This window comes from Megalobrama amblycephala, linkage group LG16 (genome assembly GCF_018812025.1).
Source record: "Megalobrama amblycephala isolate DHTTF-2021 linkage group LG16, ASM1881202v1, whole genome shotgun sequence".
NCBI classification, from domain to species: Eukaryota; Metazoa; Chordata; class Actinopteri; order Cypriniformes; family Xenocyprididae; genus Megalobrama; species Megalobrama amblycephala.
In genome coordinates, this window is record NC_063059.1 from 3,939,224 (window position 1) to 3,959,271 (window position 20,048).

At 38.6% G+C, this 20,048-nt stretch overlaps 2 protein-coding genes across 2 annotated transcripts in view; both read left to right on the top strand.

Annotated features, from left to right (window-relative positions):
* Positions 1–4,771: 4,771 nt before the first annotated feature.
* On the top strand, positions 4,772–12,956 carry LOC125248494 (E3 ubiquitin-protein ligase TRIM35-like). The gene is made up of 6 exons (XM_048160403.1): positions 4,772–5,739; positions 5,840–5,935; positions 6,301–6,531; positions 6,609–6,631; positions 6,713–6,831; positions 11,435–12,956. The coding sequence occupies exons 1-6, from the start codon at positions 5,335–5,337 to the stop codon at positions 11,917–11,919; spliced, it is 1,359 nt and encodes a 452-aa protein (XP_048016360.1). The 5' UTR covers positions 4,772–5,334; the 3' UTR covers positions 11,920–12,956.
* Positions 12,957–18,193: 5,237 nt separating this feature from the next.
* The window catches only part of urb1 (URB1 ribosome biogenesis homolog), a 41,373-nt gene continuing 39,518 nt past the window's right edge, over positions 18,194–20,048 (top strand). The window contains 2 exon segments of the mRNA XM_048160401.1: positions 18,194–18,427; positions 18,850–18,989. Of these exon segments, the coding sequence (XP_048016358.1) occupies positions 18,295–18,427; positions 18,850–18,989 (273 nt within the window). The 5' untranslated portion in view covers positions 18,194–18,294.

Here is a 20,048-nt window from a genome sequence, read left to right on the forward strand (position 1 = left end):
ACTTTATTTTAGGCTACTGTATTTGTCTAGATTGGAAATATGTGGGTTAAAAAAAAATATATATTTTTTTTCCAATACATTTAATGTTTTAAACACTATTATTTTTTTAATCTGCATTTGTGCAGTAAAATTAACTTGAATGAATATAATAACAGATTTTAGCAATTTTACCGCACCGAAGTTTGAGACTCTACCGTTGTGTTGTTATTCCAAAACATGGCATGTGAAGGATGCTGTTTTACGTGGATACTGGGACACGAGTAAAGTACAAAGCATTGTTAACATAATAAATAATAGTTTAGCGTCCAAGTGCGAAAATAGAAATATTTGGATTAGTGCCGAATGAGAGAGGAGCCCAAGTTTCAGCTTTGCTTTAAATAAGTTTAGGCTTTAAAATAAATATTGTTGGTAGGTAATGAATGCCACTATAATATATGTTTATTTTATACTTATATTTTTCATTCTTGTTTTGTATTGAATTTAAAGGATTTGTTGTGGAAATAACCTAAAATACATGTTTATAGCTTAATGTTTTTAAAAATGTTGTTTTTACCAGGTATTTTAGCTACATTATTTTTGAATGTATAATAAAATGAAACACCAATGAGATTTATCTGTTATTTTATTCCTCTCAAAAACTTAAGTCTGACCCGGTGCATGTGACATAATCGGTTGTGAGTTATTTTCCAGAAAATAAGGAATGCTAAATGATTGTGCTTTATTATTAGAAACTGCATATTTACAAATGGGGATATACGCCAATAAAACAATTATATTGTGTTCATTACTCCCACACACACTGACAGTTATATGCTATTATGAGGGGTCCTTCTTTACCTTATAAGTTTTAGAAAGTTTGGTTTAGATGAAATATCTGTGATGAACTGTACACCAAATCACAACAATCTCATGCTATGGTCACTGCCATTGATACAGGCATCGAAATGTATTTTACACTATATTTGCTTCTGCTTTTCGAGCGCGGAAGTGTGATAAAGGCACTGATCTAGGCTATATAAATTCTCTATTCTAGATCAGATAAAGGTATATTTCGTACATGTCACGTAGAAAATATGTAGTTTTAACGACATAACATCTCGTTATTACGAGAAAATGTTGTTTTAACGAGAAAAAGATGTAATTTTATTGTCGTTGTTGCGACATAATTGAGTGGAAAAAATATTATGTATGTGGCAGCAATGCGCCACCGTAAAAATGCTACAAACTTTTAATTAATTTTAAGTTTTTTACAACAAATGTTATCTTTTTTTAATATTTTTATTTCTTTTTTAATCAAATTTATTTTTAGTTGGTATATGTTTCATAAGTTTGTTTGGTGGAAGATGTGTTTTTTCTCAAGTTGTTTCACAAGTTTTCAACCCAAGCTTTGATATAGCCCCCATTGGGACGACTAATGCTTGGAGAGATTAGAGCCTTCAATTTCGAGATCGGTCTAACTGCAGAACCGCAGAACCATACGTCACAGCAGTCTGAGGACAACAGTGCCAGGCCAGCAGTCTGAGGACAACAGTGCCAGGCCAGCAGTCTGAGGCTGGAAGTGGGCAGAGCAAATTTATCTTAGTAGGCATTGCTCCATTTAGAGCTTTTTAAAGTTTATAACCATAGATAGATAGATGGATAGATACCATTGACATGGAGGCATATATTTGGATTGTACAGAGACATAAACTGCCATCAGGATGACATCTTTCCTGGGTAGACAAAGCCTCATTCTGCACGTGATACATCAGAGTGGTTTCTAGACACTTTACACCTCAGAGTGGATGTTTCTGACTGCCTGCAGTCCAGATCTGACTCTTATTGATAATGTATGGCCCATCATGAAAAGGGGAATCAGACAAGGATGACCACAGACAGTTGTGCAGATGTCTTGAATCAGGCAAGATTGGGTAAAAATTCCACTTGCAAAACTTTTTACAATTATTATCCTCAGTTCCTGAACAATTAAAAAGTGTGATTAAAAGAAAGGGTGATGTCACACATGCCTCTGTCCCAACTTTTCTGGAGTGTGTTGCAGCCATCAAAATCAAAATTTCTTTTTACTTACAAAATACACTTAAGTTGGTCAAGTGAAAACTTTATACTGTGGTGGTGGTGATGATAAACCTTTAAGCTAATATTGTGATATGCTTGAAGTTTTTTATATATATGGATTTTATTGTAGGTAAGTCAAGTGTTGATTTGAGAGGCTAAACTGATCAAACGCTGTCGGACGCTGGCTGCTTCGTCACTTTAAAAAACAAAGTCTTTAATTTAACAAAAAAAAAAAAAAAAAACCCTCTTAACATTTTAACTTATCAAAGAAACAAAAAGAAATATAAATACTTTGGCAATAAAAACAAAACTGAGCTATTGTAATGGCTGCAACAGTATACGGCACACAGGCACTGGCCCGAGACGCTCATGCCGTAGCCCGGCCCATGTTGGACAGCTTATCAGAATTCTCGTCCCGAGTCGACTGGAGGCCTTTTTTTTTTTTTTTAATCCTCCCCATTACACAGCCTATGTGAATAATTTTTCACTGACATATTGACTTACTGATAAAATCTCTTAATCTTTGTCATTTCAATTGTTTCAGAGATCATGTTCTTCCTCAGTTTTATCTCAGTTATTTTTAAAATCATCATTAACTCACCCTCAAGTTGATCTAAACATGTATGAATTTCTTTGTTCTCAACAACACAAAAGAAGAATGTTTGTATTTTCTTACGTCTCTGGTTCCCATTGACTCCTATGCTAATATTGTTTTCATACTATGGAAGTCAGTTTTCATTTTTGTGTGAACTATACCTCTGAAGCAACCTATACTTCTGCTGTTGCCATTTGTGTCGATAATGTTACTCAAACAGAAACAAAATCACTCACTGTCCTTGACTGAATCAATTTTGTAAAATAAGAATGAAGACTATGCCATATATTTGTACTTAAAGCACAAAAAAGAAATATTATATTGTATTAAGTTTTTCAAGTAAGTAATTTTCTTATGTATCTTTGCTCTATTGCAATTTGTGACTGTTTACTTGTTTTTGTTTTTTAACGTTGGCTGTTTTTTGTTACTGAAATTGGTGACAAGAATTATGAAATTTCAGTGCATCAAAAATTGTGATATATATATATTTAAAAAAATCTTATTTAAAGCAAAAATAACTGTATTGTGCTATATATCATTATTGTGATGGGGGAGCCCTGCAGTAACTCATAGCCCCGGGGCCCAGTGAGGTCTTAATGCGGCCCTGGCTACAGGACAGATAAACTGCTGTTTCCAAACCTGCGCTTTGTCAAATAAAGGGAGTAAAGTCCTGTCAGACAAGCTGCTGTCATCTTCTTATATTTCCTGTTTAATAACAAATAAGCAGTAGCCTATTGGTGAATTTCAATTGTCTTTTTACTCTGTACATTTTAAAAATATTTAGGATGCAAACGATTAGAATTTGCGATATATGCAAAATTATGTATGAAAACGGCTCAAGGGCAGATTTTTTTAGCGATATAACAACTTATGCGACAATGCATTTTTTTTAGAAATGCCGTCATCATGCGTACCATTTTATCAGTAAAAGGAACTCTGGATGGAAACAGCCTGGAGACAGCAAATTTCGCACATATTTTTTGTGCATATTTGCTTTGTCAATAACAAAACATAGCAAAAACTGGATGGAAACTTGGCTAGTAACAGCCACTGCTGTATCACATCAAGAGCTCTATATCTCTATACCAACCAAAGCTTTACCTAACTTTACCCATATTCCACCTCAATAGCAGCAAAAGTGTTTTGCAATACAATATGAACACAATAAGTACATTGCACATATTTTTTTATGCAAGTACATAGTAGTTAAGGCCACATAATATAAAGTGGGACCTTATTGGTCCACAGAGATTGGTAGGTCTATTAGTAAAGTCTGTTGACTTTATCAATCTTTGTTTCATTATATGCCAACATAATGAAACAGTTAAAAAATGGCAAAAAGCACTTCTTGTATTTTTTTGCCTCAAGTTTTCATGCCTGTAAGAAGTATTAAAGATATCTTAATATCCTTTTAGATTCTGGTTTCTTTTTGGTATCTTCATTTTAAAGGCCCCCGATGGTTCAAGGTTTAAGGGTAGGGGTAAGGTGTAAGGGAAGTGTCAACAGTGTAATTATAAATGTAATTACAGAAATTAATTACAGATTTAATTACATGCAGGTGTTTTTAAAATATAATTACAATGTAAAAACATGTATGTACACAATAAGTGCATTGTATCAAATTATTCATTTAAATGTAAGTACATAGTAGTTAAAGACACCTAATATAAAGTGCACCGAAAATTGTCATTTTGACCCCCCTTTACAAAATAGTGGATTACTCATTAAATATACATCTGTGATATTTCATACTTTGGCTTTCATCACTATTTATGTTTGTCTTTTTACAGAAAAAAATATTAACAAAATAAAAATTTTGAGCCTGGGAAGTTTATGAAATTTGGTTGATTTGACATGGACTGACTCTATTCATTTGTGTTATATGGACTCAGAGATGGATTATCTTTATTCTTGTTGTCATACTGTTGTCTTGTTATTCATATGCTGTCAGTATGCTGTTCCAAGATAAGCAGTATTTCCAAGGAATGCACATGAAGCACAAGGAGTCACAGATTAGCACAAACGCAACTCACATAATTACAACAGACTGGCAAAACATGAGGGAAGGAGAACACAATAAATGAGGAACAGGTGAGCACAATCAGACAATAAAGACTTCACAAGGGCTTAAACAAGGGGACAATAAACAAAGAAACAATAAACCAAGACAAGACAGACAGAACAGACAAATGAGACCCTGGAGAAACTATTTGAGTTTCAAACACACTCAACAACAAATAGAGTGCAATAAATAAAACACAAGTTTCTTGAGCCTTGTTATTATCAATATTTGTTTGTATCAATGTTTTGTAGCATTATACTAGATAGTTTCAATGTAAGTTAATTTTGAATGCATGTTGATCAAATGTAACCTGAAGAAATCCTGATGTTCCTGTTTGGACTGTTTAAACATGATGTAACATGTTTAAACAATCACATGATCAGAAACTTCACCCTCTTACAAAACTTACCAAGAAGGGACTGACTTGTCTCTCCTGCCATAAAGTATAAAAGAATCAGCAATCAATGAAGAAGGAAGAGAAACGCACTTCATTGAGGATTTTCGAGAAGTTTGTTTCTGAACAGACAGCAGATCCTTGTAATTCTTGTGGTAATTAATTTTTGAAACCATCATTCAGAAAGTGAAAGTAAAGTCTATATTGCTGGAGCTCAAACTGTGTGAAATGGCTTCACTAAATGTATCTGCAGATGAACTTTGTTGTGCCGTGTGCTGCGAAATCTTCAAGGCTCCTGTTGTTTTATCATGTAGTCACAGTTTCTGTAAAGAGTGTCTTCAACAGTTCTGGAGAACCAAGAAAACTCAGGAGTGTCCTGTCTGCAGTAGAAGATCCTCAAGAGATGATCCTCCGTGTAATCTTGTGTTAAAAAACTTGTGTGAGTCGTTCCTGACGGAGAGAAATGAGAGGCGCTCATCAGGGTCTGAGGACGAGGTCTGCAGTTTACACAATGAGAAACTCAAACTCTTCTGTCTGGAGGACGAACAGCCTGTGTGTTTAGTGTGCAGAGATTCACAGAAACACATTAATCACTCATTCAGACCCATCAGTGAAGTTGTTCCTGCATATAAGGCAAGACAGATTTACAGATAAACACTTGTTAAAGCTTATGTATTATATATAAGATCATATTGCAGAAATGTCTGGTATAGATTTTCTCTTTAATTTCCAGAAGGAGCACAATACAGCATTGAAGTCCTTACAAGAGAAACTTAAACACAAAGAAAGCCTTAAAGAAAAGTTTGAGAAAACAGTTAAACACAATAAGGTGAGGGCTGATTCTATTGACATATTTACAAGTTTGAACAGCTGAATTGATTTGTCTGACATAATTACATGTTCCTTTATTGACTGACTGGAACAAACACATACACACAACCATTTGTATAAATTATGATCAAGCTCAGACTCCTCTGTCAGCATTAATGCACCAACGCTAATCCCATTGGCTAGCATTCACCTTCCACGTTTCATTTTAACTAATTAGTTTGGGACACACTACAGACAAAGAACATCTACTAACTAAGTTGTAGTTAACAAACCCACATTTATACCCACTCACTCTTCATATCTGACTCTTCCAGAATAAGTTGCATCTTTGAGATGATTGAAGTGAATGTGATTTGATTTCAGTCTCAAGCTGAGCACACAGAGCAGCAGATTAAACAGCAGTTTGAGAAGCTTCATAAGTTTCTCAGAGATGAAGAAGAAGCTACAATCACTGCACTGAGGCAGGAAGAGGAGCAGAAGAAGCAGATGATGAAGGAGAAGCTGGAGGAGATGAACAGACACATCTCAGCTCTTTCACACTCAATCAAAGACATGGAGGAGATGATGAAAGCCAATGATGTCTGCTTTCTGAAGGTCTGATTTCTGATCATTGATTGGTAGATTGATGATTAATTGAGTTCTTGATGATAAATGGTGTGTTTGTTCTGCAGGAGTTTCCAGTCTCAGTGGAAAGGTGAGTGATTTGCTCCTGTCTCTGGTCTCTCTGGTTCTGATCCAAATCCACTGCAGTTCTGACTCCTAAATGTTCTTCCAGAGTCCAGATATCACAGCCGGATCCACAGATGCCTTCTGGAGCTTTGATTCATGTGCCATGTTACTTGGGCAACCTGCCGTTCAGAGTCTGGAAGAAGATGCAGGACATCGTCCAAAACAGTGAGTCTGGAGAAGATCTGTGCTCACACACATACACTGGAAATCGCACTTGGCTAGACAGAGTTTTCATAACATAAAAGTAATTTTTTTTTTTTTCTTATTTTGTAACTTGAGAAAAAGCTAAGAATATTTTGTATTCAAGTTACTACTTTTCTTGTCTGATTTTTAAAGATTATACTAAAGAGTAAACTTAAGAAGAATTTGATATTGTCACAGTCGCTGGTTGATATATGAGACAGTACCCTCCCCCTCAAGGGCATGGCTTAAGCCCCTGGTATACTTCCACGTGCAGCCCAAATTTCAAGACCGTGAGGAAGGTGTGCATGCAACAGCATATACGCAAGCAGGACAGAAGACTCCACTAGGTGGCAATACGCACAGTACTGAGCACAATGCGCAGTCGTTGAAGAAGAGTGTGTAAAGAGCGATTTAACTCAGAGTTCTGAGTAAACTCAGAAGCATGCCTTCTCCATCGTTTTTTGATTCCTGTTCTCTTGGTGTATCTTCTGAACTATGTTGCAATGGTGGATGCACTATTTTTCTTCTCTGATCCTGCCCAGTGAATGTCCCGTTGATGACACAATGTCTGTGTCGAACTTGGTCATCCGCGCGCATAAATATTAAAATATTTTGAAATATGTGCGGACGCAACTGCGAGCGAAATGCGAGTTCAGGGTCCCAAGGAGGATTGGCCTTTGTGGCCTTGTTATGGAAGCCAGGCTCAGCCACTATGGCTGGGGACATATGCCCCCCCCCCCCCATTTTTGGGGGGAAGCAGGCTCATGAGCTGGAGCAGACTCTAGAGTGGGCTCATAGGTTGGCAAGGACTCTGGAGTGGGCTCATGAGCTTGAGAGGACACTGAAGCAGACTCATGGGCTAAAGCGGGCTCTGGAGCAGATTCATGGGCTGGAGAGGACACTGGAGCAGACTCATGGGCTGGAGAGAACACTGGAGCGGTTTCATGGGCTGGAGAGGACACTGGAGCAGACTCATGGGCTGGAGAGGACACTGGAGCAGACTCATGGGCTGGAGAGGACAGTGGAGCAGACTCATGGGCTGGAGAGGACACTGGAGCAGACTCGTGGACTGGAGAGGACACTGGAGCAGACTCTTGGACTGGAGAGGACACTGGAGTGGGCTCTAGAGTGGGCTGGCGAGGACTCTGGAGAGAGCTCATGAGCTGGAGATAACCCTGGACTGGAGCAGGCTCATGGGCTGGTGAGGACTCTGGAGAAAGCTCATGAGCTGGAGATAACACTGGACTGGAGTAGGCTCATGGGCTGGAGAGGACACTGGAGTGGGCTCATGAGCTGGAGATAACACTGGTGCAGGCTCATGGACTGGAGAGGACACTGGAGTGGGCTCATGGGCTGGAGAGGACACTGGAGCGGGCTCATGGGCTGGAGAGGACACTGGAGCAAGCCCATTGGCTGACGAGGAATCTGGAGCGGGCTTATAGATTGGAGAGGACACTGGAGTGGGCTCATGGGCTGGAGAGGACACTGGAGCGGGCTCATGGGCTGGAGAGGACACTGGAGTGGGCTCATGGGCTGGAGAGGACACTGGAGTGGGCTCATGAGCTGGAGAGGACAATAAAGAGGGCTCTTGGGCTGGAGAGGACACTGAAGCAGACTCATGGGCTGAAGCGGGCTCTGGAGTGGTTTCATGGGCTGGAGGGGACACTGGAGCAGACTCATGGGCTGGAAAGGACACTGGAGCAGACTCATGGACTGGAGAATTGGCTGGCGAGGACTCTGGAACAGGCTCACGGGCTGGAGTGGACTCTAGAGTGGGCTGGCGAGGACTCTGGAGAGAGCTCATGAGCTAGAGATAACACTGGACTGGAGTGGGCTCGTGGGCTGGAAAGGACACTGGAGTGGGCTCATGAGCTGGAGATAACACTGGAGCAGGCTCATGGACTGGAGAGGACACTGGAGTGGGCTCATGGGCTGGAGAGGACACTGGAGTGGGCTCATGGGCTGGAGAGGACACTGGAGCGGGCTCATGGGCTGGAGAGGACACTGGAGTGGGCTCATGGGCTGGAGAGGACTCTGGAGTGGGCTCATGGGCTGGAGAGGACACTGGAGTGGGCTCATGAGCTGGAGAGGACACTGGAGCGAGCTCACTGGCTGACGAGGAATCTGGAGCGGGCTTATGGATTGGAGAAGACACTGGAGCAGACTCATGTGTTGGAGTGAGTTCTGGAGCAGACTCATGGGCTGGAGAGGACGCTGGAGTGGGCTCATGGGCTGGAGAGGACACTGCAGCAGACTCATGGGCAGGAGAGGACAATGGAGTGGGCTCATGGGTAAGCTCGGGACGACAGCAGGCACTGGGCTGAGCTTGGGGACGTGATCAGGCATATGACTCAGGTCAGGGGCTGGAGCCTTCACTGGACTCTGGTCATGGGCTGGAGCCAACGTGTGTGCAGCCCACATACACAAAATGGCCATGGCCATAATGGCTAGTGCTGCATCCCCAGAAGCTGACTCGAGGGCTGGAATGGGCTCTGGAATTTCCCTCATGGGAACAGACTGGTGAGTTTCTCTCACTGGAACAGAGTGGTAAATTTCTCTAACTTGAATGGACTGGGGAATTTCTCTCACAAGAATAGACTTAGTAAATTCTCTTAACAGACTCAGTGAGTTCTCTCAGACTTGAATAGCCTTCCTCAGTCAGGATCTTCACGAGGTTGTCAGTCAGGTCACGGCCAGCCAAGTCTATATGGAAGATGGCATGGGGCAAGGCGTAACCCTCATAGATGGGCACAGTTTTGGTGACACCATTACCAGCATCCATCTTAGCTGCTGCTAGATCCAATTTTTAGGTCTGTCCTTCTGTCACGGTCATGCGCTCTGTGCCCTCATCATCGCAGTTTTATCCAGTCCTGAATCTTCTATGCCCTCATCATCATTGGTTCATTGCTCTGTACTGAAATTAAGTCATCATCGCTGGTCTTGCCAAGCATAAAGACTGTTCCGTTGCTCAGTTTTGTTATTGTGTCAGCGGCGCTGGTACTGTCCAGCAAAAAGAATACTTAATTAAACTTAATATAGACATTGTGTCATTATCGCTGACCCCGCCCAGCCTCCCTCTGGCACCTCCACTACAAAGTTCAGCCAGTCCTTCAGCCCCACCTCAGCTGGTTCACTTCAGCCCCTCATCTCCCCCCCATAACCTTGCTGTGTGGATAAGTTTCAGGTCTGGTGGGCACCAGCTTCGTCCCAGCAGGTGGATCCCCCAGCTTTGCCTCCAGCCACTGATCCTGTCACTCCACCTTGGCTCCTCCCTCCCTCAGCTCTACCAGAGACCCTCTGCCTTGCGGCCCCACCAGGCCTTTGTCAGCTGTCATGACTTACGAGCAATCCGCTGTGCTCCGTCTCCCCATCCCTTTGGCACCAGCAGGCTCCGCCTTCCCTCTGGCTATGCCTTGGTCCTCGGTTGCACTCACTCTGCCTCAGTCCTCGAGCACTCTGTTTCTGCCTCAGATGCTCAGCACCATGGCTCCGCCTAGGTCTCCAGTGCCAACAAATTTTGAGTAAAACATGCTTGAGAAATTTAAGGCAATCAGTTTCCACACACTGTAAAAGTATTGCCTTGGTTTAACTCTAAAATAATTGAGGCAACTATTTGCATCGGAGTTTTGAGTATTTTGAACTATATGATGTTTTTAAAAAAACAAAGTTTGGGAGGAGCACGTTAGACGTATAGATCAGAGAGTTTTCCAGCATCCCTTTACTACCCCATCTCCTCACTTCTAACTATTCCTATCCCAACCTGGGATGGGAGGAGTACTCTGGGTTCGGGCCAAATTCCAAGCTCTGATCCCTCCCCTCAGAAAGCATGCATAACCTTCACTCTATTTAATTATATGTAAGTGTGAACTTGTGAATTACTGGTTAAAATATGGATATATATTTACTATTAAAGTATTGTTATAACATGTTGTTATTGGTATATTTGAGAACTTATTTAGAATTTTTTAAGAATCACAGGAACATTCAAAATTTTCTATTCCTCAGAAGATTTTCATGAATCCTGAATCCATTTTGAAAGGGTTTCTAGAAGAGCTGCTTCATGTTTCTTCATTTTTCCATGTTTCAGAAACACAATGATGAGGCTCTGTTTAGCTAATAATGTGTTTACCAGAAGAACCTGCTTCAGTTACACACACCACAGAGATTTTTATTATACCTTAAAATCTTAAAAGTAATGATTATTCATTACCAAGTCAAACAAAACAGAAACAAAGTATTTAAAACAAATACAACCACATTAAGACCCAGTGTAATGAACATAATCAGATGATGCTGAACAGAATTTGTACAGATACAGTTTTCATCTCAACAGCTCCGAACTTTTCTAAATGATCATATCTCATGATGAGACACAAATGTTTGAATAACACATTAAATGTGTGTAGTTGATGCCATTAAAAACTGATAATAAAAGTGTATGTAACTAAAAACACTGACTGTGATCAAAAGAAAATGTGTGATGTGTTTGATAAATAGTCATAATTCATAATAATCTGTGTTGGGTTTACTCTTGATCATTATATGAACATCAGAATAAAAACAGCTGTTGATTGTGTCTCATCAGCTCCTGTGATCCTGGATCCAAACACTGCAAATCCACGTCTCGTTGTGTCTGATGATCTGACCAGTGTAAGATGGAGCGAGAACAAACAGCTGCTTCCTGATAATCCAGAGAGATTTGACATCTACGAGTGTGTTCTGGGGTCAGAGGGTTTTAACTCAGGAACACACTGCTGGGATGTGGAGGTTAAAGAGAGTTCAGCCTGGAGTCTTGGAGTAACTACAGCATCAAACCACAGGAAAGGATGGGACAGGAACACTGATGTCTGGTGGGTGCAGTACGGACTGGGTGAGCAGTTTGGTTTTCGTGTCAATCAGGATCTTGATTGTGTGAGAGTTGATCTGGACTATGACAGAGGAACGGTGTCATTCTCTGATCCTGTAACTAACACACATCTACACACATTCACAACCACCTTCACTGACACAGTCTTTCCATTCTTTTATACTCTTTACCCTCTCAGGATGTTACCGGACAATAGTCAGTAAACGTTACACCTGTAGGTCTGGATTGATCTGCTTTCATCTTTTACAGTCATCTTGTTTACAATATTTGTGTATGTAAAACTTCTTAGAAATGCTCTTAAATTCTTTCATCATTTACTCACCTTCATGTTGATCCAGTCCTGTATGAGTTTCTTTCGTCTGCTGAACACAAAAGAAGATATTAAAAAAATGTGGGTAACCAAACAGTTTCTGGTCCCAATTGACTTCCATGGTATTTTTTCTATGTTAGTTAATGGGGACCAGAAACTGTTTGGTTAAAGATGCCACTCCGGTTTAATCAATTCAGTTATTTACAGCTGTGACAAAGAAATTCTACAACATTCAATCACCAAATTCATATATATTACTTGTCTGGACCAGGGTTTTAATTGGGGTCTGAAGACCACCATGGGGCCGCAAGGAAATTCTAGTAGGTCCGTAAAAAATGTTTAAAGAAAAGTTAAAAATATTAAAATAAATAAATTAGAAATAATAAGATTAATATAAATAAATGAACAAAAAATAGACTTGTTTAAATAGAGTGAATGAGTGAATTTATGAATGAATTAATAAATATAATTCATATAAATTCATAAAAAAAGATTTAATAGAATAAATAACAGATTAAAATAAATAAAATTATAATAAAATTCAGTAGGAGGTTCTTTAAATGTTTAGAGAAAACAATGTATAGAAATGTATAAAAATCTATATTAAATAATAAGATAATATAAATATAAACAAATAAACAAAAAATTGATTGAACTGAATAAATCAATAAATAACATTAGATTTGAAATAAACAAATACATAAAAATAAAATTTAGGGGAAATATAGGGGTCTGTTTTTTTTCTCCATCAATCTAAAAAATGCTGGGTTATTTTTTTAAAAAGGTTTTTTAAGGGTTCAGGCTGTTCAAGCAAAATCTCCAGAGTTAAATCAGCTCTGCTCAGAGTACATTTGGTCCCTCTCTACATAGTGTTAAAGTAACACTGAAGCAGATTTAAAGGTCCCGTTCTTCGTGATCCCATGTTTCAAACTTTAGTTAGTGTGTAATGTTGTTGTTAGAGTATAAATAAAATCTGTAAAATTTTAAAGCTCAAAGTTCAATGCCAAGTGAGATATTTTATTTAACAGAAGTCGCCTACATCGAACGGCCTGTTTGGACTACATCCCTCTACTTCCTTCTTTAATGACGTCACTAAAACCACAGGAATACACAAAAAAGGGGGCGTGGTCTTGTTGCGCTCCCACGGAGAAGAGCAAGAGTTGCGTTTGTAGAGTGTGTTTGTCGCCATGACGTCAAAACGCTGTTATTTTCATCCCGCAGTCCAATCACCTTTGTTTGGCCTTCCCAGGGATGCTGTACTTAGAGATCAATGCTGTCGAATCACAACACAGGAACCGCTGGCACAATCAGAACTCGTTACGTATTTCTGAAGGAGGGACTTCATAGAACAAGGAAGTCATCAGCCCGTTTTTATGACAGTGGAAACAGCGGTATACAGATAAGTAAATTATGTGAAAAATACTGTGTTTTTTTACACGTGAAACATGAACACATGTTATATTGCACACAATAAACACAATCAAAGCTTCAAAAAACCACGAAAAACGGGACCTTTAAGATATGAGATAATTAAGCGATGAATTAAGTGATGCTTGTGCATTAGTGATGAACACCTGCTGTTAACAAGCAGAATCACTGAAGAAAAGAGAAACACAAGAACTACAACGACTTTAGCCACAGTCTTAGATGAAGATAAAAGACATTATATCTCTCAAGATCTCAGCAGAGGAGGATTATATTTTCTTCAGTGATTCTGCTTTTTAACAGCAGGTGTTCATCACTAATGCTCATTCATCACTTAATTATCTCATTAACTTTAACTCTGCTTCAGTGTTGCTTTTACTCCGAGCAGAGTTAAAGGATTAGTCCACTTTTAAATACACTTTTCCTGATAAATTTACTCACCCCCATGTCATCCAAGATGTTCATGTCTTTCTTTTGTCAGTCGAAAAGAAATTAAGCTTCAAGGGCTTTAAACGATACCAGATGAGTAATAAGGGTCTTATCTAGCGAATCGATCGGTCATTTTCGAAAAAAATACAACCGTTTATGCTTTAGAAACAAAATATCGCACTGAACGTACTTTCCGCTTCCGCATTCTTCATAACGCTTACGCTGAATGTTCTACGCCTTCCCTATTCTACTTACGGAACGAACGCGGCGCCAGTTTCGTTTTTTTGCGTAACTTGAATAGGGAAGGCGTAGAACATTCAGCGTAAGCGTTATGAAGAATGCGGAAGCGGAAAGTACGTTCAGTGCGATATTTTGTTTATAAAGCATAAACGGTTGTATTTTTTTCGAAAATGACCGATCGATTCGCTAGATAAGACCCTTATTACTCATCTGGTATCGTTTAAAGCCCTTGAAGCTGCATTCATTTCTTTTCGACTGACGAAAGAAAGACATGAACATCTTGGATGACATGGGGGAGAGTAAATTTATCAGGAAAAGTGTATTTAAAAGTGGACTAATCCTTTAATTTAACTTTTTAACGATTTAACGATTTTGCTGTGTACGTGTTCCTTAATTAGTTTCCTTGGTTGTTAATTAGTGCCACGCACCTGTTTCTGTTCAGTTGATTACCCTCTCTGTGTATTAAAGCTCAGTTTCCTTTGTTTCATCGTCTTTGTTTTATGTGATGTGTCTTAGTTTGCTCCTGTGATCTCATTTGTTACCTTGTAGATTAATAAAGAAGTGTTTGTTTGGATTCTCCTGTGTCACGTGATTACTATATTTTATAAAAATAATATTTTTACCCAGGTGCTGGGTCATTTTTACTGTCAATACAAGTGATGAACCCCTTCACATACCTACCCAGCGCTGGGTCGATTTAACCCAATGTTGGGTAGTCTGTGCCGAACCAGTTAAAGCTTTACATTTGTCAAAGTCATTTTATTACTGTACGAATAGGAAAACATATGTATTTTCACATTTTACCTTTTTTTGTATATATCTAAGGAAAAGGAAGAAGGAAGGAGAACAAAATATAGCCTTCTACCTTTACATTGAAAAACTGAATACACTTTAAAAAACAACTACAACTAACATGAAATTATGTTCAACCAACAAACTACACTGAATAAGAGAACCTTAATAATTTGTAACAAACATTACTCAAAAAAAGAATTTGCTCCAACTCCTTGAATGGTAGCACTGCCTGGAACCAATTACTGTGATCTATTTCAGTTAATATCCACAGCTATCATAGCACATGCTAAATGTAACTTATTTAGCATATAAATTTAATGAACAAGTATGATATTACTTGCAGCAGCTAGAGTTACTAGAACCAGGAAGTATGACCATATTAGCCCGGTTCTGTCAACACTGCATTGGCTCCCTATTAAACATTGTATAGATTTTAAAATCTTGCTGATTACTTACAAAGCACTAAATGGTTTAGCTCCCCAGTACTTGAGCGAGATCATAACACATTATAGTCCTTCACATCTATTGCAATTCTGTCCAGTTGATAATACCTAGAATTAGGGCTGGGCGATATATCGCATGCGATTCTCACGCGCATTTCGTCAGTAAAGCCGGTTCCCTGATTAGCGCTAAATCGCCATCACCTGCTTTAAAATGGAGCGCCTTTTAATAGACAGAGCCGTAGTTCACTGACAAGCCACGCAAAATCGGGTTCATTATCGAAGGCGATTCATCTTCGATAATGAACGTGATATTGCGTGGCTTGTCAGTGAACTACGGCTCTGTTTATTAAAAGGCTCTCCATTTTAAAGCAGGTGATGGCGATTTAGCGCTAATCAGGGAACCGGCTTTACTGACGAAATGCGCGTGACAATCGCATGAGATATATCGCCCAGCCCTACCTAGAATATAAAAATCAATGGCAGGCGGTAGATCTTTTTCCTATTTAGCATCTGAAAAGTCTTCCTAGCATTGTTTGGGAAGCAGACACACTCCTGATCCCAATCTGACTTCTGACCTGTAATGCTGCCTGAATCATAATCATGCACTGTTCTCTGTTGGCCAGAGGCGAACTGACCCCCGACTGAGCCTGGTTTCTCCCAAGGTTTTTTTTCCAGCATTCTGTCACCTGTTGGAGTTTGGGTTCCTTGCTGCTGTCACCTCTGGCTTGCTTAGTTGGGGACACTTGATATTCAACAATGTTTTTGATCAGCCTGCATTGACACCATTGTATGTGAACTGAACTGAGCTGGACGATGACATCACTGTTTTCTCCAGTGCTGATGTATAGTTATGTTATTAACTAAATTAATAACTAATGATTTTTACAACAGAATGAATCAATACTGAACTTAAGCTGGACAGTGGCACTATGTTCTTCTAGAGTTGTAGCTGTACAGCCAAAACAAACTTTGTTTAATTATTTTCCTGTTTTCACTGTAAAGCTGCTTTGAAACAATCTGCACTGTAAAAAGTGCTATATAAATAAAGGTGACTTGACTTGTCACTGGCATTAGTGTTATAATGTATGTTCTTCATGTTGTGTTTACCTTCCAATTTCCAGTGTTATTGAGACTAGATTTCCTTAAAGGTGCAATACTGTAAGATTTTTGCAGTAAATATCCAAAAACCACTAGGCCAGTGTTATATATTTTGTTCACTTGAGTACTTCCAATATCCCAAATGTTTCCAACTATTTGTAAATCTTGAGAAAATTGCAGTTTTAACCAGGGCTCCGGGACGTGTGAGGAGTCGCCTGTCAATGGCGTCATACCCGCGTTACCCTCGGTTTCCGGTTTTATTTTGTAGAAACCATGGAAACACCTAAGATGCTTTAATATTTACATTTTAATAGGCAAGGGAACAACTGTTTTGATATATTTATAGACATAAAACTAATCATTGTTATATAGCTCAACACGTTTAGTCTTATTGTTTAAATCTAATTTTCTTGATGTTTTGCGAGTACCATGCTTTACCATGCCTCAGAGAAAAACACTATTTTGTGAAGTAGCTAACATAGCATAATCAGATGCAGCTTTATTTTTAGTAACAGTATTTCAGCATTTTCTCCATCATATAATATGTTTTAAAATGAATTGCATGCCATTTATCAACACAAGCCATCCAGCATTTAATATGATATTGTAAAATCGATCTATCTTACTGCAGTGTGTAACAGTGTCTCACAGCAGCCGCCGAGCGAATGCACAGAGTAACGTTATAACATCATTTTCAACACTCAAATGTATCTAATATGATAGACAGAGCTGCGTTACCTCATACTCATGACCGGAAAAGCGGAAGCGGCGCCGGCGACTGTGTCATAATAAAAGTCCCGCTGCTCGTGAGGCGTGTGTTGATCAATCGCTCCAGCTCCTCATTCAGCTCCACAACACTCGCTCCTGCTCTGCTTCATACTACAGTAACGTTAATAATCGCATCCATGAACATGATTTCTGCCCGAGTCCTATCCCGATTGTTTCCACCGGCTGTGAGGTGAAGACCACATGTCCCAAGAGTCCGCGCTCAAACTTGGCGTCATCAAGCTGCGCCTTTGTTTTGAATAGGCCTCTAGCGACCTCTAACGGACAGAAATCTTACATACTGCACCTTTAATGTAATAATCAACATTGTCACATCTGCAGAATTCAACGAAATAATGTTTGCAACTTAAAAGATTCAATTAAATCAAATTAGAATTTTTAACTTCAATCATGAATTTATTTAAATTGTGGCAACAGATTCCCTGAATTACTGTTTAGAGTGATAAGCAGCATATCAGACATATCAAGAAAAAATGAGCCAAATCTCATCCTAAAACACACACAGTATATAATTAGCATAATTAATATATTAACATTTTATATATATGTATAAACTTTTTTTTGTATTTACTATTTTTATTTTTACAGACTGTTAAAGTACTGTGTACATTACTATTGGAAATGAAAATTTACTATTGCTAATTAAGCTTATTATTTTGCATATTAAGCTAATTTTGAGCTGCAAGTATGTGCTCTCTCCATTGCAAGTGTTTAGTAGATTTTATGTTATTCACATCGGGGTGTACCCTTTTATATAGCACATACAGAATTACTTTAATTTACCGTCAATAATTAGCATGTGACTACCTTTTGTGGCTAAGTGTGGCTTCTCTGTGCCCGAATACTTGGCTTAGCTCATGAATATTAATTCGGTTTCGTGACGCTCTCAATGGCTCTGGTGACGCTCTAGAGAGAAAAGGAAAAACGTCAGCACGTCAAACTTCATATTCATTAGATAAGCGTTTCCACGTGTTTTGCTCCTCTATCGCTTCTAGTTTACACTTCCGCTGTTCCATGTGTCTGTTTTCGGTCACAGATACTGGGACACAGCAATGGCTACTAAACGACAAAACGGGAATCCTCCTGAGCCCGTTACAACAGCAAAGAAAACCAAAACACAGGAAAGCGAGTTTAATGGCTCTGTCTTTAAGTCCATGCTAAAGGATTCGTCCAGAGCGCTGAAGGGTGAGTGTTGTCCAGCCGTCTGCGTACAGCCACACACCGCTCATGTGTTGAATTATACAGTTTAATGTGAAAATGCTCGATTCGTGTGCATTGTTGATCAGTAATCTTCTTTAAATGGTAAATATCACGCTTCCAGTGTTCATCTCCCCAGACTTTTATTTTGTTTTCATATTTTGTTGTGCATAGATGCTTAGAACTGCCAGTAATTATTCAAAAATGCAGAACAATACTGGATAAAGTATTATTTATCAATACATAAATCCACACATATTTAGTGTGTGTGTGTGTATATACATACATGGATAAGATTAGATTTAAGTATGTACATCTATGTCTATAGACATGCATAAGATTATTTGGATGAGAGTGTCAAAGAAAAGAAATGTTATGGTATATTAACATGCTTCTTTAATGTCATGTAGGTTTGGAGACCTTCATAAGAATTGCAAAGAAACTTCCATGTCCAGACCTCTATGATGTAGTCGAGGGCTACATAAAAATCTCAGTTGAATGTTCAGAAATTTTTGCATTACTGGAGGAGGAAAATAAGTCAGAGTCTGAAGTAAGTCACACATTAGGATTTTGATTTATTTGTTTATTAATTAATTAATTTATTTCATTATTATTATGATTACGCTTTGTTTTGATGGTTTACTTTAGACATTCTACTAACTGTAAGTAACTTTGATCTACTTCAGCTAATTCTCATTAGACTATTAGTAGACCGTTAGGTTTGGATTAGTAAAATGACTTGATGTACTTTCAAACTGACTTATAGTGAGCATCAAAATAAAGAGCAGATATGAAGCAGACCATTTACAGATACACTAATGACTGATAGTTGACATGTAGTTGTTTAGAGATAGTATGTCTAAAGTGGACCATCAAAATAAAGTGTTGCCATTATTATTTTAATATAGCCAGGTTTGTTGAACAGTTTTGTTGCCTTGTGGTTTGATGTTAAACTTGTTGAATACTGGTGTTTCATTGTGCACATGAAGAAATGTGTTTTATTGCAAGTATATTGCTGTGTTCAAATTGTAGCTTTTTAATGCACACCATTATGAATGCCTTTTAATGAATAGTAAATAAAACAATATGCAATAAGAAATAAATATTTCAAACAGTAGTATGCAACACTGTGGTCAGGATGACATTACTACTAATTTGAACATAATTTGGTAGGTGGTGTCATCTTTGAAATAAACATGGACATTTTACTTAATTTATTAAAAGTGTCTTAACGTTTAAGAGTCCACATAATGAGTCAAGAAAGAGAGAGAAAAGGCTTCCAGTTCAGTCGTCACATAGGAAATGGAAGATTAAGTCACATTGCGTTGTGGGATACAGTATTAACATGTTATATACATTTTGGCATTTATAGTAGTTAATCTAAGTATTCCATACATACAGAAAATGTGCATACTGTCCACACTATGCATGCTGTAGACTATGACTGACAGTTCCTATAAACAAGGCATGTTGTATGCAGACTTGTGGAAGCTTGTTTCTATCACAGAATCAAAAATAGAAAAGTGTGACTTTATTTCACACAATTCTGACTTTTTTCCACACCACAATTTTAAGTTTATATCTCACAATTTCTGAGGAAAAAAGTCAG

What these genes read in the sequence shown, in the direction of transcription:
- LOC125248494 (XM_048160403.1), top strand. Translation starts at nt 5,335, where the DNA reads ATGGCTTCACTAAATGTATCTGCAGATGAACTTTGTTGTGCCGTGTGC. An exon ending in ATGATGTCTGCTTTCTGAAG is followed by an intron (nt 6,532 to 6,608) that starts GTCTGATTTCTG and finishes TTTGTTCTGCAG; the next exon opens with GAGTTTCCAGTCTCAGTGGA. An exon ending in GCAGGACATCGTCCAAAACA is followed by an intron (nt 6,832 to 11,434) that starts GTGAGTCTGGAG and finishes GTGTCTCATCAG; the next exon opens with CTCCTGTGATCCTGGATCCA.